Genomic DNA, 20,562 nt, shown 5'->3' on the forward strand with positions numbered 1-20,562 from the left:
CCATGTGCGTCATCTTTCTCTCTTTTGTTTTCTTTTCTTTTTTCCCCTCTTTTGGTTTGAAGTCGCCCCCTTCTCCATTAGTTAGAGTGATAATGGACTTTTCCTGTGTACAGACCTTGAGGCCCTGGCTGCCGGCAACATAATTGTCCATTAGGAAAAGAGGCTTTTAATGTTGTGCATTTGGCTTTCTTTGTCTTTAAATAGCTGCACTTTTAAACGCCACGGTCAGGAACTGTACAGTGACCAGTTGTTGAAACTGGATCAGTAACGAGAAGCGCTTGAATGGAAAACTCATCCAGTGACACACAGGGCTCTGCTTCCATCTGGTTGTTTACACCAGCTAGAGCCTTTCTGTACTATTATGTGGTTTGTGTCATCATCTTTATGGTGCTTTGTTTTGCTTCCACCACTACTGGTCTCGTTTTGAAAGTTTGCCTACGCACTTAGTCTTATAGCCACCCAGTTGTTCGGTAATTACGGCGCTGAAGTATTGCAGACTACTACTAATTATGCCTTTATCAAAATGATGTCGGACTTCTTCAAAACAGAGAAAACTAATTGACGACCAGTGTCAAGGCAGAGGTCGTGGTGTTTTTTTGTTGTTGTTTTTTTTATCATCTTTGGTGCAAAATGGTAGCAGTGTTAAGTTGCATGCTACAGACTGTGGCTTTATTACATTTGCCTTGGCCCTCTGTCTCCCTGAATGGTTTTGCTTTAATGGCCTAAACAGACCAGAGTCGTTGGATAAACAAGAGTTTAGCAGAGGAGTGGCTGGGTTGGGACAGAGGAGGGGCGGGTGGAAATGGCAGGTTTTTGTGGTGATTCTAGGTCCATATGTCAGCAATTTGAGGGCATTGTGTACCTTGGCCTAAAACAGAGGCTTCATGATCGATGGAGGGGTGAAAATCTCCCAAGTCCCTGGCGCAGAACACAGGCAAGCACAAGGAAATTGCTTTCAGCTGATAGCTTCATTTTGGTTGACATTTATCAAGTGAATTACCCCTGTTCCTTTCAAATGTTTACTACTACTAGCACCGCCTTTTGACATACATGTGTGCGCATTGTATGTGTGTGCGAGCCACAGAGCACGAGAGGGTTGTCTGTGTGGAAGTTCCCGTGTGTCCTTTGGCGATTCCTCACAAAAATATACAAGTCTAAATTAGTTCAGCAAACGTTTGATTTGATAGTCTAGCCTTTAATCCACGTCTGGTGCATTTTAGGGAAAGATAACCAGAGTTACGCACTTCGAACTGAGAAATTTCCCAACAAATTCAAATCTGTTCATCTTAAAAGTTGAAGTGAGAGTGAAACTTTTGGTGATCAACTGCAAAATAGTCAATAAAAAATGTAACAGTGAAACAAAAAGAGAAGTAAAAAAGCTGAACAGGCTTAATAGAATCCTTTACATACACTGCCTCAAAAAAATCCCACACTCTAATATCCAGGTCATCTGACCTCATTCTTTGGACACATAACGTTGCTAAACCTAGATCTGATCAACTGCAGCAGCCCCAGGTCATAGCACTGCCCCCACAAGCTTGTACAGTAGACACTAGGCATGATGGGTGCATCACTTCACCCGCCTCTCTTCTTACCCTGATGCTCCCATCACTCTGGAACAGGGTAAATCTGGACTCATCAGACCACATCACCTTCTTCCATTGGACAGTTCTTAACCCAGTTTTAGTAGATTCATCAATCTCCTTAGATGTTGTCTTTACTTGATCCATGTCAATAATTTGACTCTTCTGAAACAGATGAACATCTTCTCCATCACCACAAGATGTGTCTTCAGACATGGTTGTTTAAGAAATGAGAAGCTACTCACTGCATCAGTTAGGGTTAAATAACTTGTTGCCAGATGAAACATAATCATCCAGTGAGAGGCTCTTACCTATTTGCTTAGTTAAATCCAGGTCAGGACGACACTGTAGTCACATCTAGCTAAATTCTGCTAGCTTGCTTGTAGGAGCAAGAAAAAATGTTAATTCATCTTCAGAATATTTTGTTTCATCCTTTTTCATCCTTTTTCATCCTATACTCTTATCAGAAAGCAAATATATTAGATAAGGTCATGGTCACTGCAACTTACACTTGCACTGAGGGAAAAAAAGAACCAATGTGTCTCAAGTGTTCTCCAGTGTTTTACATGTAGATGTCTGCACTGCATTATTCATATCCTTTGAGAGAAGATTGTCATAATGGTCTAACACCAGTTTGACAAAATAACCTGTGTTAGATTGTATAGATTCTGTGAATGGAAGAAAAGCCTATGTATGTATGATCCCCCTGTCTGTTCTCTTTCTTTTGTACCACCTGATTACACCTTGAACATCAAGTCACAGTGCTTCTACAGGAGCTGAAACACTGAGGAGGCCTCAAGCTCGCAAGCCACTTCAGTGTAGACACAATTGTATTGATACCACACACATCTCTCCTTCCCTCCTTCTCTCCCTCTGTCACTCTCTCCCTCTCTCTCTTCTCATCACCTCTGGAGAGTAAAGAGCATCAGAGTGTGTGAAGCCACCCTGAAGATCTCATCAAGGATCCAATCAACGCGTGAATACAAAATGCACTCTCCTCTTGCCATGTGATGATGGGGGGAAAAGACATTTTGAGTGAGCCTGTCTGGAGCGACAATCTCTGCATATGCAAATTGAACTTAAAATTTAAATAGATTTGTGGCACACAAGTATCTCTGACCCTTTGCGAGATGGAGTAACAGGTTCGGAGGAAAAGAATATGTGCAGATTAGCCTATTAATATTTATAGATGTAATTGGTTGAGCTGTGTGGCATGAGGCCTTGTTGCGTCTGCTGCGATGCAGACTGTGTTTGGGACTAATCCAGGTGGGTGCTCTTACTGCCTCTAACAGGAAAATGGGCAGCCATTTTAGGAGGAAGCTGGATATCCTAATAATCAGGTAAACTAATACCGGGCAGTGAGAGTGTTTCCTTCCGGAGCTCTTGGGATGTCAGTCATTCACAGAATTACTCCTGTCTGGTCTGGGAGCCATTTTAATTCAGTGGAACGTGCGCTCTCTCTCCCCCAGCACGTGCATTTAGGGAGGACCACACGGGCCCCTTCGGATAGCCTCTGTACCCACGAGGAGGCTCCCCAACCATCACGGCAACCAACCAGACGCTTACACACACACACCTCCTGCTTCTCAAATCTGAACAAAGCGTTCCTCAGTCTAAAGTGGTTAAACTGTCATTTCAAATCGTCTGGACATCGTGATTACCAGCATGGGAGGAATTATATATTTAGCTTTATGTCTGTCGCCATTTCCTCCCCCCACCCTGATCTGAAGTGACTAGCCAGTAGTGCCCTCGATATTACTATCTCTGAGGAGTTTAAACCTTCCCCCAGGAGACAAGTGTAATCAACAGCTGCCAGCAGGAGAGAGGGAGGTTGGGAGGAGGATGAGAGGTATGAGGTAGCTGGCGTTGGAGACCTAATGATTGAACGGTAGAGAAATGAAAATGGATCCAGTTTACAAATGTATCTCTCTGTCAAAGTCCCTATATAAAAACACTGAAGTATAAAGTCCATAGACAAGCTACAAAAAATCTGTTTTAATTTGATCAGAGAGTAATATCCTCTACTTTAGTTGTAAAAAAAAAAAAAAAAAAAGCTCAAACTACATAAACACACATTTGTCCAAACAGACAGGGACATGTTCCCTGCTTCAACAGGTGTCTTTGCAAACTTATCATCACACAAGAAGTGAAATCAGGCCAAAATTCATGTTTAGTGAAACTTCATTTTAAAAATCTTATCACTCAAGGATTATTCAACTTGTTTTCAATACAAATCCACCTGAGCTTATTGAAATAAGAAGGGGGGAGATGACTTGGGAGACGCAGAAAATTCCTGCATCGAGTTCACTTACAGTGGTACAGCTATTTTAATGAAATAAGACATTTGGAGCTCCAAAAGAGATGCTTCAAGGAAATTTAACTTGCATCTGCTGTAGTTAAGCAAGAGAAGACATTCACCGCACAAAGAAAGGGGAGGGGAAGCTGTTGGCTGTAAGGAAGAATATGCATGAACACAATGTTCTTTTGGATTTGTTTATTCAGTGATTTTCAGAAACGTCGGAACGTTTTCCTGAATTTCTTCTACAGTAATCTGTTAAAAAACATCGTCCCTCTGGAAATCCACATTCACACGCCCAGCCTCTAGGATCGCATCCATCCTGAAGAGACTCATTCATCCTCAATAATGTCACCGCTTGCTCATAAAAAAAAAAAAAAAAAAAGATGATCATTAGGAAAGCAGATGAATGCAGCCAACGGATTGGACAGGAAGCCTGTTAATCTGCAATCCAATCCGGGCCGAGTTTAGTGAAACCCGGCTCAGCTTTGGCTGACCGAGGCCTAGGAGGAAGGAAGTGAAGGACTCAGGAAACAGTGTTCAGAGCTTTCAGCAGTCATATCCATCACGGTGCGCGGTGATGGAAGCATGTGTGTGCATGTGTATGTGTGTGTCCCTGTTTCACCAGTCATATCCATCACACGGCTCTGTCTTCAGGCCTGGGCAAAAAGAACTGGAGAGTCATTAGAGAGGCTGGGCTGCAGTGCTGCACTTTAACTAAACATCTTTTCCATAAAATAAATGCTTCCAGGTTACTGTGGGTCCCGGAGAACCCAGGTCGCCTCGCTTTTGCTGCCACTCATCTGATCCCAATTACCAGACAGACTGGGTCCGAGCCAGCGAGGAGTATGGATATAGACTGGAGTCGTGTGATAGGCTGTAGTGAGGCCCAGACTGGACCACACAACCCAAATGTGGTATGCATTTGGCTTAAATCAACACGTCGCTGCCACCTACCACCACTACCCACCTTCACACCAGCCTCCCTGTCACTGCACAGTACATGCTGTTGCATCATATACAGTATTAGACATTATACTATACATATGTCTTCCTATGTCACTTTACTCCACACTGTTTGATTTCATATCTTGTCAACATCATCTTGTGTCACGCAATCAAGCCAAGTCACATGTCTCACCCCCTTCTGTGTCTGGCTGTTACTTCATTACCACTCGGATTTCTTTTATGTAGATCAATTGAGAAACACCTGGAAAAACTCATTGCACAATTATCAGATATGTTGCGGTGAAAAATATAGGCTACACACTTTGCCAACAAACTAAGCCAGCACCTCAGATATTCCAAATACCAAAGTTCACCCTCCATCCAACACATTCAGTCACTCACTCCAGTTTGTGTTAAATGTATTAAAGTAACCTGATCTTGGAAGAGAGGGAGAGTAGATCATGGTGATATATATGTGTTTGTCCGTGCGTGTGTTTTTGTGTGGACACAGTGTGCATTTACGTCCATATATTATTGAATAATTGTTTCCTGATGCTCCGCTCTTTCCTAGAATATTAATTACCAAATGATGAAACCGCCCCTTTGGTCTGAGAGGTTGAGGTTGGAAGAGGAAATGGGGGTCGTGCATGTAGGAGATTGTCCTTTTTGATGGGGTTAACTCTCATTTTGACTGCGTGTTTGTGTGTGCGGTTTGTGGTGCTTTTTGGTAGGCAGGAGGGGTGGTGGGTCTGGGACATAGCATCAGCTACACTGGGGAACTGGGGAGTTTCAGAGAGAAGCATTTTTCTTTCATATTGAATGGATGGTTTGAATATTTTGGACAGCTGGATGAAACTCTTACTGTAGGGATATTTTTGGCACAGAGTCGTTTATTAATATATTTTTGTCAGCTCCAAAGAGAGTGATCTCCAAGCTGAAGGGAAAAAAAAGAAAAGAAGTTGACAGCTGTACTCGAATGTTCCTGTTTGTGTGCTGCGACGCTCCTATAAAGAAAGATTTTCCAGCATCAGGCTTTTCAGTTTTAAATGAAGTTATTCAGTATTCAGACGAAGAACAGAAATTTGCACAACCACAACCTGTGTCTGTTACATTCACAGCCTGCAGTTAGATAATTTTCTATCATTCTCTCGTTGATCTTATTACAGATTCATGATTAACTAGCATAAGAATCTATTAGAAGCAAGAAATCACTGTAACATAAATCATAAAGCTAAGATGTCTGATTATAGGAGTAGATCAAAAATAGATCTGTCAATATTAAGATAAGGACAGTGAACACAAAAAAAACATGTAGTTATTTATGTGTTGTCACACTTTAAATCCAACATTCCCCACAAAGTAAACCTGGGTAATTTCCTGGTTTCAACATCAGACTCCCTCTATAGGGCTAACAGTGAGCCTGCATGAAAAGAGGGATGGCACCATCTAGTGAAACTTTGATGTAGGCAGGAAATAAAGTGCCTCTAACAACGCTGAATGCTGCACACCTACTCTATTATGAGCTGTGTTATGCTGTGGCGGGCATTTTTCTGACATGGTTTGTGTCTACTTGTCCCCTGAACAGGAAGCGTCACTGCAATCTATACAAAGTTGTTCTGAGCTTTCATTTTAGTCCTGTGATGAAACATTTCAGTGGAATTATTAACCAGGATGAGAATTCCCGCATTCACTGAGTGGTCTGATGAGTGCAAAAGGGAAGTGAACCTCACAGTCACAGATGTCAACACAACTGAACGTGCGCTCCATCACCATCAGAACAACAAATGATAACCTAACTAATCTTTGCCACTACCTTTGAAGGATGACATTCAGACCACAAGTCTCTTCAAGTCTTGTGGAGGAATTGAACCCTCATATTCCCTCATTTAGAGTTTGGATGATGGCGGTGGAGAGAACTTTTTAACACATTATGAGGTTAATATCTGGTGACTCCAAAAGCCTTAATATATGATTCACATTATTGTCTGAATCCATTCAATGACTCCTCGTGCACTACAGACGGGAGCAGAGACACATTCATATTTCTAAAGCTTCTCGTAGGATTTCAGAGTGGATGTTTGAAGTTGGTTGTTCTGTAGCTGTCATGTACACATTTAATGTTAGAATTTAGAACAAACCTTTTTTCATGAAGGGTAAAACGATACTTGTCAAACCACCCTTGCATCATAAACCACATCACCACTTCTTGTCTGCGTTAGTATACTCCAAACTGTCCTCTATTTCCAAATACCGCAACACATTTGGTATTTCCCCCATTTCAGACTTCTTACAGTAATTTCATACCTATACTGTGTTTACAATACTTTATAGACTAAAAATGAAACTAAACTAGCTAAATGAAAATTTTTTTTGATCATATTGGGATTGCTGGGATTATGGTATATCGTGTGTTTGTGTAAGAATGAACTGTGGGTTTTTTTTTGTATCGCAGCATTTTGTTTTAAGCCAAAAGGGAAAGTCACTAAGACCAGTGACCACTAAAACCTTAATGCTGACTGGTGAAGTCTTCCCAGTTATCTGCAATAAACTTCCCACCAGTTTACATGAACTAACAGAAGACGCATGGTACATTAATCACAGCTGAGATTGCAGATTAAACAGCAGATTAAACAATATACTCATTAACTTGCTAAGCAAAGCAAAAAGGTGGGACACAAAACAATGCACATTTATTATTAGGAGGCGGAAGTTGTTTAGAAATTATTTCCAAGCAATAGCTGATGGAGGAAATCATTTACATTTAAAAAAACAACGCAATAAAACTGTTAAGTGAGTGGGTGTTTTTTTATGGAGTAATGATTATTGAGGCACAGTAGTAATTGTAACACACACACATACATGGTCTTTTTAACCAAAATAACATAAAGGCCTATCAAATATAGACCAGATATTTGAATTTACATAATGATGCCTCTGGTTTATCATTGTGGGAGACACAAATCACTAATTACTGAAGGTATTATCAACAGAATATGTTTCTGAAGATGTACTGTGTATTACAATAATATTAAATACCATTACTACTACTAATTTTCAAAAAACAATATATAGAACAGGGTCCCATCAACATGTTTTGAATGTTTATTATGTTATTAATGATGTGATATTGTTTTATAATGTGTTGTTGAATGGGAATGTGTTTGCCTTGTCAATTTGATGTACTATCACTACTACTTTTGACTTGACTTGACTGTACTTTACTTTTCTGTAGCATGTTCTTTTAAAATATCCAAAACATATCTTAATATAGAGAGGTGCTGTCTGAGTCTGAGTCAAGACTTGAGTGAGGCTCACCCTCCTAACCAATCAGAGCAGGCCAGTACTAGTACATTTGGACTCACAGACTGGAGTGGGTTGATTTTCAGTCTCGTGCTACAACCAGTTAGAGTCCCAAATACACTTTGTAGCACTAACTAACCCAGAGACAGTTCATCAGTTCTTTTTTTTACCCGTGAACAGCTGCAACACCACTGATCTTTAAACAAATTATTATTAATACAATATAGAACATATGTAAAAATATGTTTCCAGTTGGCTGACCATAATGTAACAACATGAAACACGATGTGTGAATTGGAGCAACAGAAATAGCAACATGCTGATCTGTGCTGAGAACATTTGAGTTAACACAGTGCCGGCAGCTACAGTGCTAAAACACAGTCGTGCATTAAGTGAAGTGTTCTCTGCGACCGACTGTATGTTACACAGCTGTGGAGTATTAGTCCTAAAAGTGTAAAATGTGCATAAAACAACAGGACAAGAGGTGAACTAAATAAAAGTCTAAATTACTCATAGAATGAGTAAGATGCAAGAAGAAACCATTACCAGAGAATGAAGAAGATTCAGAAATAAAATGACAACTTTTTTTTTTATCAAATGTTACTGGAATCTGCACACTCTCATGCCAGGAATACAGCTAGAGTCACTTCCCTTTTTACTAACAACACATAGACACAGTTGATGCTTTGCTTGCAGACTAGCAATGACCGAAATAATGACCTTTCTTTTTCTTGTGTGCTGACACAGAACAGAAACAGAGACAACTTCAATCATTAATGAAGCTCTCACACCTGTTCTGATCCGTTCTGATCCGAGTTGGACGTGCAGTTGAAACCGCTCTTGTAGATTCCGGATTTTACTGTGCAGCTTCTCCGCCTACGCTGCACTGGAATTAATGCAATTCCTTTTTTTTTTTAAAATGTTGCTAATACTAGTTATTAATAATGACGCACTTCATTGATCCCCCTGGGGAAATTGTGGTTGGACAGCACATATCAGCACTACTACAGGGTTGTGGTATCTTGCCCAAGGACATCTCAACAAGTAGCCAGAAAGAACCGGGAATCAACAGACTAACCCTGGGGTTTGTAGTCCACTGCTCTAACACCTGAACTACTGGTGCCCATATTACAAATGACTGATAACAGAATACAAAATGATTGCTTTTCATTTACAGTAGGAATTTATTACATTTTGCAGCATATTCAGGCTTAAAAGAAATTATGACAAGACGTGCACCAAGAAAAACAAAATACAGTATATATATATATGTCTGCGTGTGTATACATCCTACAATACAGTTAAACAATCCTTATAACAAAATGTAACAAGTACTAAATGTAGCATTTGGCCACAAGCATTTGTCTCTTCAATACTTCGCTATTTGTTTTTGGAGCTTCAGCACCTGTACTGTCCCAACAGTGTCCTTAAGCACAGGGCAGTGTTCCTGGGAGGTCATGACAAGCACCCTGCATCCTCCTCTTTCACTTAGAAACCTCTTCAGAGACTCGTCAAAAATGGTGTTCCCTTCCCTGTAGCCATCCAACAACAACAGAGTCTCACTGGATCTGATTAACATAGTCCTCAGCTCCTCCTCTGTTGATATATTTTCCTCAAGAGAAAGTTGAGTCATTATCTCTTGAAACAGGTCACCCTGCACTGTGCTGCAGTCAAGATATAGAAGAAGCTGAAAGGTGTTGAGTTTGAGGGAGCCCCAGAGGGCATGTGTGGGCCCTTCAGTCCAAGAGGAGAGAAGGATGTGAGCTATGCTGGTCTTTCCACTACCTGGGGGTCCCTCAAGTAAAAGGGTTTCTCCAGCTTTTGGGACTAAAGCTTGAAGAGTCATGGGCTGGCCCTCGCTGTAAAAAATAAAGAGTTAGAGAGAGAATAAGATTGTGCTCCACAAAGTTTGATGAATGCAAATAAATTCCCCTTTAAAGATTGATGTTACAAGAAATTAGATTGATACACGGGCGATTCGGGGCATCCTTCCGATCAATTCGGAAATATGCATTTGTGACTCACTTGTTTTGCAGCCTCTGACGCAGTTCCTCCGCATCAAAAGTGCCCTGGAAGTCACAATAACGGTGTTTCAGAAACACCCTCAGATTTTCCTTCCTGTGATCTGCAGACAACAAAACAGACCTGATTGTGAGGATGAAGTAAAGTGCATGAATCTCTTTCTCCTTTTCTCTCTCTGCCTCGCACAGAAAATTTCCTATAAGATGGTAGGCGGTGGAGTCCATATGCTTTTTACAGAAGAGAACTTTTTTATGTTTGTAATTCAGCAGCTTAGTTAGGTTTGTTACCACCAAATGTAGACTTCTGGGACAAGCTATTTTACTGAACTTGTCTTCTCTGAGAGGGGTTGCTCAAAACCATGCATGTAGGTGTCTAATGTCTGCATTGAACATCTAAAGCAGTGGTTGCCAAACCTGGTCCTCAAGCCCTGTGCCCTGCTTGCACCTACAGGTGTTTTTAGTCACTGCAGCTGCAGACGAATGATGTACAATCAACTGAGTAATGTAAATCACCAATCATAAGAGTCACTCACCTTTATTGAAAACGGTGTTCTCTTCCTCATTTTCCAGATTCACTTGTGAGCCTGTTAAGACGGAAAACATTGTTAGAAAACTAATATAGAGGGGGGTAACATTTGAAAGAAATACTTTATTAGTGAGTACTTTCTCATTACAGTGACTCTACATACATTCACAATGCAAGTTTGAATTCATCTAATGTAAAATAAATGTACTGTATGACTTGACAGAAAAAAGACAGGTGCATAGGAAAGTCCACTTTCTAAGATTTGACCAAACCACATTGGTTACAAGCAATACAATCTTTGGAGTCACTCCAAGAGCTTTCCAAAACAGTTCATTACCAACCACTTTCATTTTCAATGAGCAAATAACTGATCATTGGATAACTGATGGATCACTGATAAAAATAGAGGAGGTAGGTGTAGCTTTAACACCTATTTCATAGCCATCGACCAATGAATGGATGACACTCATAATGAAATTTGTTATTGTGGTGGGAAAGGAAACAGATCAGTTTCAGGATGCCTCTGACTGTATTACCTCACTCTCTGTGGAGGGTGACAGGAAGTGTGGGTATCTTTCATCTCTGGTAGAAATGTGTCATCAGCATATTGACTAAACTCTACAAAGACCTACTTGTTGCAGAACGCCTTTTGTAGTAGGTTTCACTTTCATTTAGTACAGCTACTTGGTCTAGAACCTTTCAGAAATGCTTCGAGCCTTCGAGCCAGAGCAGCAAATATAAAAGTCATTTATAGAGACTAGTGAAATTGGTTCTATACACTGGCCTCAGTAATTGTACCTGTGATTGGTCACAGCCATTGGATGTTGTAAGTGGCTTTTGATGTCACTGTCAATATAGTAAGTCAGATTGTCAGCTCACCTATAAAATAATTTGGGCCATAGTCTTAAATGTTTTAAATCTTACCCCGTCAAACTAAACTTTGACATCTGTTTTCTCACTAGTAAGCTCATGATCTGCCAGTGCGTCATCCAGATTGACACAGGACCACAGCTCCTGTACTATATGTACCAAGTCCATATGCAAATCTGTGGTGTGCCAGTGCACGCTCCTGATTGGTTCATCATCTCAGCTCTTGTCTTAAGCCAATCACGATGTGTTCTGCCCCAAGCTCCCGCCCCTGGCTTCCCAAATGTTTTCTTAACATCCCTCAGTCAGTTAGATAATCCCTGCTTATTAAAAAGACTTTTTATTTTAATTATACAAGAATATCCTAATATACTTCTTATTTATTTGCATTGTTATTGGTTATGATTTTTATGTTACACCCTTATTAAGCCAAGATTGTAACAACTTGTTATGTGTAAAGTAGTCATAATTATCGATTATTTATATTATTGATTAAGTGTTCAGAGAAGTTGCTGCATGCTAGTTTAGAAGTCACATGGCTAACTGAATTATCCTGCTTGGTGCAATACAAAAACCTGGACTCTAATCTCTGGAAGGCTAGTGTCTGACTTTATACAAAACCAGGTGGCCACTTTGCCATGAATAGTGAATATTTTATTTTGACCTTAACTGTTAATGCAAGTAGTTTCTAACTGGTTAAATTTTTTCAAAACCAAAAAGCCATCCAGATGTAAGTCTAGCCTTTTCGTAAATTTAACTAATAATAATTTGCTCTGTTTTATTATCTGTTTTTATTCTTATCTTCTTTGTTGCATTTATGAAGGTCACACTAAGAGTCTGTATGCAAGCAGGACCTGGCTAATAAAACTAATTCTGGTTCTGATTGTGGCATGTTTTGCTGGCATGTGAAGCTTTGCAATCAAGCTTGTAGAAATTAATGAGATCCAACAGTAAGAATAAAAAAAACTCTGTTTAGACTTACGGCCAGTAGAAACAGGCCCGACCCATCCATCTACCAGGAGGTTCCTCCTACTGGTTGTTCTGAACCCTGTTAAGAAAAAAATATTATTATTGTATAATTCGAAAAAGGATAAAGCAAGGTTGGAAGTCATTATATATTTAGGCTAATTGTGTCTATCTTCTTGTAATTGCACACTAGTCAAAGCCACATTTTAATATGCCGTTGTGTTTATTTAACTGTCCTCTGTGTCTTGTCTGTGGGATCGGGTCAGATGGGTCCTTCCTTCCCCCCCTACATTAATGAGCATTGTACGTCCATGACACTGTCACGGGTTTATCAGTTGTCCTTCCTCGGTAAATACTGACCACAACATACCAGGAAAACCTTTACAGTAATCAATGTCCTGCTTCCAATAGTAGTATGACCAGAACAAAAACTAGTCTCTATAAAGATTCAGTCATTCCTGATACCAGTGTAAAACTGTCACACTCTGTTTTCCGGACCTGTCACTAAATGAGTCTTCTTATCATGTTTACACATTCGTGTACAGTAGAAACGTGTGATAAGTCTTGTATTGAAATGATTAAGGTGTTTGTTTGGGGGATTATAGACTCACCCAGCATGTTCTGTACTGAAAAAACCACCCATGCATTTACTAATAACCTCAAATTCCCCTGTCGCACAAAGCAAGACCGAACTGGGTGTTTCCAAACTCAGCGGCAACTTTCACACGTCAGTTTCAAAAAAGCTAAGTCATGGTCAGCAGAGCAAGTCACATGCTGACAAAACTCCCCCAAAAGCCAAATGATAAATATTACGGTGCCAAATCAATGTTTTACAAATACTTCCTCTTTTCAAGAAGAAACTGACTTGAACCAACATTGTCTGTGGACTTCATATATTTGTTTACTGACACGACAAAAGTTCCTCTGCCCGTTTCACAAAAAACAAAAAGTTAACAAATGCTTGTGCTGAATAAGGAATTCAGCACTACCGCATTAGTATGAAGTGAAAGTGAAGGCAAATGATCGGTCCGAGTGGGAATTAAAGTTCTTTTAGTGTTGTTAGTTCTACTGAAAGTTGTACTCTGTCTTAAACCGGTGAGCACTTACAATGAGGACATACTGATAACCCTCTTCAAATGAACTCATACACCTGGCTTGCAACCAAACAACTGGATTGTCTGGTTTTATTTCCTGAAATAATATTCTAGTGTACACCCTCAAGGGAAATCCAGTGATTACCCAACCCATGCTGCCTTTTGGCTTGAGACTCAGAGTCCTAACAGACAACACAATTGGTTTATATTTTAATAGTGTATTGCAGGTGTATCTGATATTGTGTATCACTGTAGATTGTGCATTATGGCTTCATGCACAGGTGCAGGACCACTCTATTACTTGTATTGTTCTTGTCTTGTTAATGTTTGTCTCCAGTCTGCATCTGCACTCTGTGTATCGGCATATGTTGTGAGTCACAAGTCCTGAAGTGATGAGCAGCTATAAACTATTAAAGAATTGAGGGAATTGTTACCTTTTCGTCGTCGGTAGAGTAACACTGCAATGATAATGGCAGCCAACACCATTCCTATGCTCAATACAACGATGAGAGCATCATGTTGTACATGTACAGCAAGTATTTTATCTGTGAAAAGATGGAGGTAGGATTAAAATCACAAAAGTCACAAACAACAGGGTCAAGAGATATACTTTACTTTTAATATGTTTGTGGAAATAACCAAATATACCAAAGACAACTGTTGCAAACTTCCCTTTTCTGGTCAAGATCTAAAAATAATAGCTATTTAAATGATTAATGCTAATGTAATAGCTTTTTTGATCAATCAAGTAGATCTTCTTGGATCTACTTGTTGTGATTACAGTGCACTTGCTTTATTTAGCATTACAGTATTATCTGATTTCCAAAGAAGAGCTGCAGAAAAATACACTGTTATTTTTAGCCCATCACATTCACACGGCATACCCAAAGAGCAAATCTTTGCACACACAAGGAAAAATCGCTTAACAGCCTAGTTTCACTCGTGCAAACAAACAAGCCACGCATTCTCCATGCACTCCTACACACTGCTACATATCCAAAAGTCAAACACCACCTACGGCTTCACCTAAAAGCGTGTCTCACATCTTCCAACTTGAGAAAAACTGAGCAAGAGGCGAAACGCTCAAACATAACGTGCAGAAAATCCTTTTTTGTTAGAAAGCACCTGTGGCCTAGATACAAGCTATCAAACGGTAAAAGTGAATGTAACAGGAAACAGCAGTAGATAGAAGACTGAACTTATTTACTGTGTTTCCAGAATATTCAAGACTTTTCTACCAAACAGAAAGTTCAGATTAGGACAATTCTGCATTAGTTTTGGTTCATCTTTTTGGAAAATATGTAGTAACCCAAGTGCAGAAAGAGGGAGTAAAACCTATTGTCTGTTTAATTCCTTCTCATGTGATACTTTGAGGCAGTGGAGAGCTGCCAAAAAACAACACGTGAGAGATGAATGAGATAATATACCTGGAATATGAAATGTTGCGATGGAGTCCCCATCTTTAAAGCGACATGTGTAGTTGTTCTTGTCTGACGAGCTGACGTATATCTGACTGGTGACTTTAAAAAGTTGGTCAGGTGTTTGTACAGCAGATGTGTTGGGGCTGATCGTCTGCAGGTCTCCATCCAGCCACACGACGGACGTTTCAGGGTATCCCTCAGATTGACAGGTGAGCAGCACCTTATCCCCCTCTACAGGCTTCTCAGTGTGTTTTTCTACCACTTTATATTTTGCTGAGAAGACAGAAATCACAACACATAAGTGGATGGGATCTTGAAGAGATTTTAAGTGAGCAAAATGGCCTTTTTTGTTTTAGCAGATTGAGTAACAGTGGTCTTTGTTTCACTTTCAAACTGAGTGAAACTCTAACTGCCCAGAATGACCACCCACCACCCACCATGGCCATTGTGCAAGAGCATTCCCAGAACTGATGTCTTTGCCTAAAAACTTAATATATGTAAAAAAAAAAAAAAATACAGATACACACACACACACACACACACACACACACACACATATTCTGTACTTACCCGTAACAGACAAAGTTATTGTTTTATAGTCAGCTCCTTCTCCTGTCTCCACCAAACACTGGTAAGTTCCAGAGTCATTGATCCTAAGCCTGGAGATCTATGAAGTGACAAAAAGCAGAGTGTCTTCATAAACTATCTGTAGAGATTCTTAGTGCTTCAAGACATTTCACTTCTCATCTGAAAGGCCTCTTTAGTTCTAACCGGGATTCAGATGATGTGACGTCTTTAAGTCACAGATTTTAAATCCAGTCCATATCACACTACGTGATATATTAATAGACTGAATAACTCTCATCTATTTAACTTTAACCAAACCCAAACATATATGAATTGATAGTGAGCACTGAGCCAAATGTCCTCAAGCAAGTGAGAGCACAACCCATCTTTTAGTCTGTGTAATGCTCGGTTGTAACCAAACGCAGCTGTGTCTCTGTCTTCTTGGCAGCAGGACCTGAGTATCTGACAGTTTAATATTGTGAATGCAGATATTAATGGCTGGATACTTTTACATGAGCAAGGCATTCAGTAAACTTTCGAGCCCAACCTATTTCCCACTGTATACAATCCGTCGGAAATGTGAACCTTGCATGAGTAATTCCCGCTTATGGGGTAATGGAGTGGCAAGTGTAAGCAAGAATTTTACAGGGAACAACCCGTCACCTGCCCGGCAAGCGTGAATGCATCACTGCCAATAATTACCTGTAACCTGGCCCAGCCTTCCTGCAGCTTGTCAGTGAGGAGCTTCACTCTGCTTAGATGCTCCTCAGACGCCGAGTGACCCACCCTGTTGTCCCACTGGTACGCTTCCTGAACAGAGGTGTCACCGGTCCGTTGCCAGGTCACCTTAAGTTCAGCATCGGGATTTGATGGTTTAGGCTGAAACCTGCAGCCTAACACAACATCTTCTCCGAGCTCTGAATGATACGCAGCTCTCTCTGCTTCAACGGTGAACAAGACTGCAGGGAAATAATCCATCAAGTAATGTCAAATATGTTACTGAGGAAACAGTACACAAGATCAAATTACGCTGTTTCTAACTGGCTATGTGTCTAATAGAAATACAAAGCATCCCCGCGGGTGCCATTATATGTCCTGCTGGCAGTCTTATTTACTCATTAATGTCTCCTCTGTGTATATTTACCTGAGAGAGATGGCTGTATGACGATTTGTAAGACTACAACAAAGGCCCAGTCCATTTAGACCTAAGGAGGAAACACAAGAACAAAATGCAGATGTTGAAAAGATCTGGTCATGTTACTGGCAGCATGAGTCATTTTACTGAAGAACGCCACATGTGAATTCCACAGTCACAGAGTTTCTTCTTCTTTAATCTGTAAAAACTACATTATCCTCACGTAGGAAAAAACACACACAGTACATCACATGTTTGTGACACTTTCATTGTTATTTCTGCTCTGAGCATGACTCAGCCTTCTCCTTAAGTTAGTTCCCTCCTGGGTTTTGTTTTGTTTTGTTTTTTTGTGATAAAGAAACAAAAACATCACAAGGATACACGGTGCGTGTGACTCTAGAGCTGTGTCACCCCAACAAGTTGTTTTTCACTTTGTAAACATATTAGATATTTAGGGTTTTAAGTGGTTTATTAAATAACCTAATTGTCCGTGTTGTAAAACACACACAATTAAAAATGCAGATGGAAACAATCACAGTTCTGCAGGACACACTGCACTGATTAAGCCCGGTGAGCTGTTTGAATCATAATAGACATAAATGAATGAAATTAACTAACTGTGGTTATTAAGTTAACACTTGAAGTTATTTCAAAAAGGCTGTTGTGACCATGTTTCTTATACAAAGTTAAGTAAGATAACAGACAGAAGACAAGAATTAGATTCAAACACATCACACAAAAAAGTGATAAATGGCTAAATTAATATTGAAATATAACAACAATTCCAGTAAATCCACACAGTTGACTAGTCTCTGTAGTAGTAGTAGTAATAATAATAATAATAATAATAATAATTTAAAGATATGCAATCCCGGACTGTTGTTCACCAGTTTTGCAGTCTTACCTGCAGCTCATGCAACAGCTCTCTGTGTTTTCATGAGGTGTTTCCTCCTTCCTTGTACTGAATGATCTAGTCAGTGTCAGTGTCTGCCGCTTTTAAATATCTGCGCATATCTGCGAAGTTCCTCAAGGGGAAACCAATGTATTTCCTCTCACGCGTACGCGCACTGAGCCACATGCGGGAGATCCCATTTGGCGGATTTGGGTTGCACTGGATGTTTAATCACCGGACTAAAATCCAGCCTAAGCTTAAATGACAGCACAATAGTGGTAGTTTGAGGGTTTGTGTTGCAGGGGGAAAGCTTTATTTTCCACAGCACTGTCTGCTGAAAGTAGCCTGTGCGCACTGCAAAGGCGCAACGATGAAACAAGTAGTGAAAAGTCAGATAATTTAATAGTCGCATAATAAATGAATAACAAAACAGCCAATTCGGAGGATTTACACACACGGAAGTAGCTCTGCTCTGTAAAACACTGCCGCTCACTTACCGGCAGTCTAATCGTAATATGTAATGATACCGTTACTGGAGGACACCGGTGACCCTAAAAAACCCGAACAGCTGTAATGAGAACCGCAAAAGCTCAGATCTGTCCAGTGCGGTGCTCCACCCTCAAATGATAGACTACATACACAATACATGCATTTGTTTGTCCGCGCAATAACCAGTAAAGAGCAGCCTTTAAGGAGACAACAGTCAACATTTATTGTTCATTGAATCAAGCAGTGGAAGACAGACAGAGAGAGAGAGACAGACAGGGAGAGAGAGACAGACAGACAGAGAGAGAGGTCTTACACTGCTTCATGCTTTTCCCCTCTGTCTCTGTTTCTGTGGTCAGTTTCTTGTCAGAGCTCCGTGCGTCATTTCTCTGGTGACATTCGCTGGTATCAGCGGTATCAGGACACACTTTGCCATTTCATGTAGGCGCCTTGGTAAAGCCTGATCATTGATGGTACTGATGACTTATCATCATCAACACCATCCCTTCTAGAGAAAGTATTCAGAAACCTGTGTTTGTAATCATAGTGTTCATGAAACAATGTAAAGATGCTGTTACAAGTGTTCTAAGCCAATCAAACCTGATTCAATTAAATAGGAATCATTTGTGTGCAAGCATTTCACCTAGTTCTAGCTCCTCTATAGAGTAGTCTGTACAAATACTGTTTGACCTGCACAAGCTGTACACATACTTTATATTTCAAAAAGACATCTATTTAAACATGTACTGTATGTACAATGGAATAACTTAATATAAAAAATATTAATTTCTAAAATATTATTTCTCCCTGAAATGTAGCAGAGTAGAAATATAATGTAACGGAAAATAATATAGAACTACAATATGTATGTATATGGAACTTGAGTTATTGTTCTGAGATTACTACCACACTAAGCAACTGCTAATAGAACAGTACTACTACTAATACCACTACTACATACTACAAGAACAACAAAAAGAAAGAGATGATGAAGATGATAAATAAACAGATTTCAGGCCCTTTAATATAATATTAACTTAGAAAAACAGTCATGACATTTTGTCTCTTTGGTTCCCTCCTTGTCTACATTGCCCCAAAGTACAGTGAGTAAACCGGATTTTACAATCAGTATGAAAAAGTAACAACCAAAACAACAACATCCCCAAATACAGACACTAAACAAGTCAACACGTGCCATTTGGGAAAACTGGAATTTTTATTGGAAGAAACTACAAACTGGAAGAAACCAGCCAGGTGGAGTTCCCATTCACATGAGCTGGACATGCATCCAGTAGTTCCCATGGTTCCCATGGCAGAGAGATCTGTCGCATCCACAGTATGACTGTGTGAAACCTGTGTGGGCTTTCCACAGGTTCACTGACAGACGCCCACATTTTATACATGCTCAGAGATTGTTTTTTGTAATATCACAATATAATAATGGCATGTTTGTTTGTGTCGTTGTGGTTGTTTTGGTTGTTGTTGTCGTTGTGGTTGTTGTTGTTGTGAGAAGCTTATTTACTTTTGCCAAACATGCCGGTAGAGATTCATTACCAAAATAATCTTTTGGAAAACCCTAGGCAACTCTGAAACATCACTCACCATATCGTTCAAAGATGAAACACGTGTTACTGCACAGAATGTTTATAACATGAACAATAATGAAAAAACTTTTTCTGTGAAGTCCAAACTTGAGGAGACTTTGACATGTGACACTTGACTAAAACATTTAGCATGTATTCTACTACAGGTTGTAGCTAAGATGTAAAAAAAAAAAAAAACAACGACAAAAGACTCATTGTACAAAATATGCAAAAGAAACAACATACTTTAAAGTTGGCTGGTACATGTTGAAGGAGGTCTTGTACTGTGACGAACCTAAGATGGTTCCCAGGTGTTATCTGTCCAGTTCCCAGAACCGTTGTAAAGCATGTATGAAAGAGATAGCATGGTTTGATATGGTCCAGCAGCATGAGGATATCACATAACACTAATGTATTTTCACTTTAACTGATCAAGTCAGGACTGAAGAAAAACCAGCTTGGGATGCTAACTTGACCACAAAGTTATTGGACTAACCCCCTCTTCTAATAAGCGCTTCCGTTGTGCATAGTCCATCCATCTATTACCTGCAATTAGTAGCAATTAGACAAGTGATTGTCTACATAGACAAGTGATTACATAAAATTCCTCTGGCAAGGGAAAGGGTCCTATTAGAGTAAATGGAAGTAGTTAAAACAACAACAATATTCACCTTTACATCCTTTTGACCCAAAGAGAATGTTTTTAAATTAGTACATGCTATAAATCACTACTTGGGGATTGCAGGGACAATGTTCAGCTGTACAAGTGTTTTTGTACACATGATCCCCTGATCATAATAAAAGACCTTTTGATTTATCAAGACTTTAAATTTATCATAATTCAACTTCAAAAGGATCATTTTAATGTTATAGCTAA

The 20,562-nt window shown here is 39.8% G+C and overlaps 1 protein-coding gene across 1 annotated transcript; it reads right to left on the bottom strand.

Moving 5' to 3' along the window:
• Positions 1–9,335: 9,335 nt before the first annotated feature.
• Positions 9,336–17,744, bottom strand: LOC113148570 (hemolin-like). The gene is made up of 10 exons (XM_026340306.1): positions 17,629–17,744; positions 16,734–16,794; positions 16,292–16,548; positions 15,593–15,689; positions 15,029–15,295; positions 14,036–14,146; positions 12,524–12,589; positions 10,682–10,732; positions 10,153–10,252; positions 9,336–9,986 (listed from the first exon to the last, which is right to left on the bottom strand). The coding sequence occupies exons 2-10, from the start codon at positions 16,786–16,788 to the stop codon at positions 9,497–9,499; spliced, it is 1,494 nt and encodes a 497-aa protein (XP_026196091.1). The 5' UTR covers positions 16,789–16,794; positions 17,629–17,744; the 3' UTR covers positions 9,336–9,496.
• Between the last annotated feature and the right edge of the window lie 2,818 nt (positions 17,745–20,562).

Source organism: Anabas testudineus, chromosome 22, assembly GCF_900324465.2.
Source record: "Anabas testudineus chromosome 22, fAnaTes1.2, whole genome shotgun sequence".
Classification (NCBI taxonomy): domain Eukaryota; kingdom Metazoa; phylum Chordata; class Actinopteri; order Anabantiformes; family Anabantidae; genus Anabas; species Anabas testudineus.